At 54.3% G+C, this 525-nt stretch overlaps 1 protein-coding gene across 1 annotated transcript in view; it reads right to left on the reverse strand.

The window, feature by feature from the left end:
• LOC122192323 (DNA (cytosine-5)-methyltransferase 1-like) overlaps positions 1 to 515 on the reverse strand; it is a gene marked incomplete at its 3' end in the record, with an annotated part of 1,279 nt that extends 764 nt beyond the window's left edge. The window contains exon 1 of the mRNA XM_042892856.1: positions 280 to 515. Coding sequence (XP_042748790.1) covers positions 280 to 365 — 86 coding nt within the window. The remainder of the gene's footprint in view (positions 1 to 279) is intronic.
• Positions 516 to 525: the final 10 nt, after the last annotated feature.

Genomic DNA, 525 nt, shown 5'->3' on the forward strand with positions numbered 1-525 from the left:
ACAGAGCATCAATCCCCAAAATGACTCAACTTAGAGCATTTTTCCCCCCTAAACAACTCAACACAAAGCATCCTCGCCCCAAAACAACTCAACACAGAGCGTTTTTCCCTCAAAACAACTCAACGCAGAGCATCCATCCCCCAAAATGGCTCTACTTACAGCACTTTTCCCCCCAAATAACTCAACTCAGAGCATTTTTACCCCAAACAACTCAACGTGGAGCGTTTTTCCCCCCAAGAAACTCAACACAACCCACCGTGGCAGCAGAAGGGCACCGACCTGAAGGCGAAGGCCTCGGGCAGCAGGTAGACGCCGTCCCCGACGCGGTACTGCACGCCGTTCTTGGTGGCCACGCCGTAGAACATCCGGCCATCGCCTTCCTCCAGAGGTTCGGCCACTTTGGGGATCTCTTTGTGCCTCACCTCGTCCAGACGGGCGCAGCTGACGCAGAACCTTCCGGAAATAGAGAGGGAGAGGAGAAAGGAATGGATGGGAGTTGGGAAAGGAGGAAGGGATTTGGGGGGG

Source organism: Lagopus leucura, unplaced genomic scaffold, assembly GCF_019238085.1.
Source record: "Lagopus leucura isolate 7727_CA_CO unplaced genomic scaffold, USGS_WTPT01 32973-0_obj-0_obj, whole genome shotgun sequence".
In the NCBI taxonomy this organism is placed as follows: domain Eukaryota; kingdom Metazoa; phylum Chordata; class Aves; order Galliformes; family Phasianidae; genus Lagopus; species Lagopus leucura.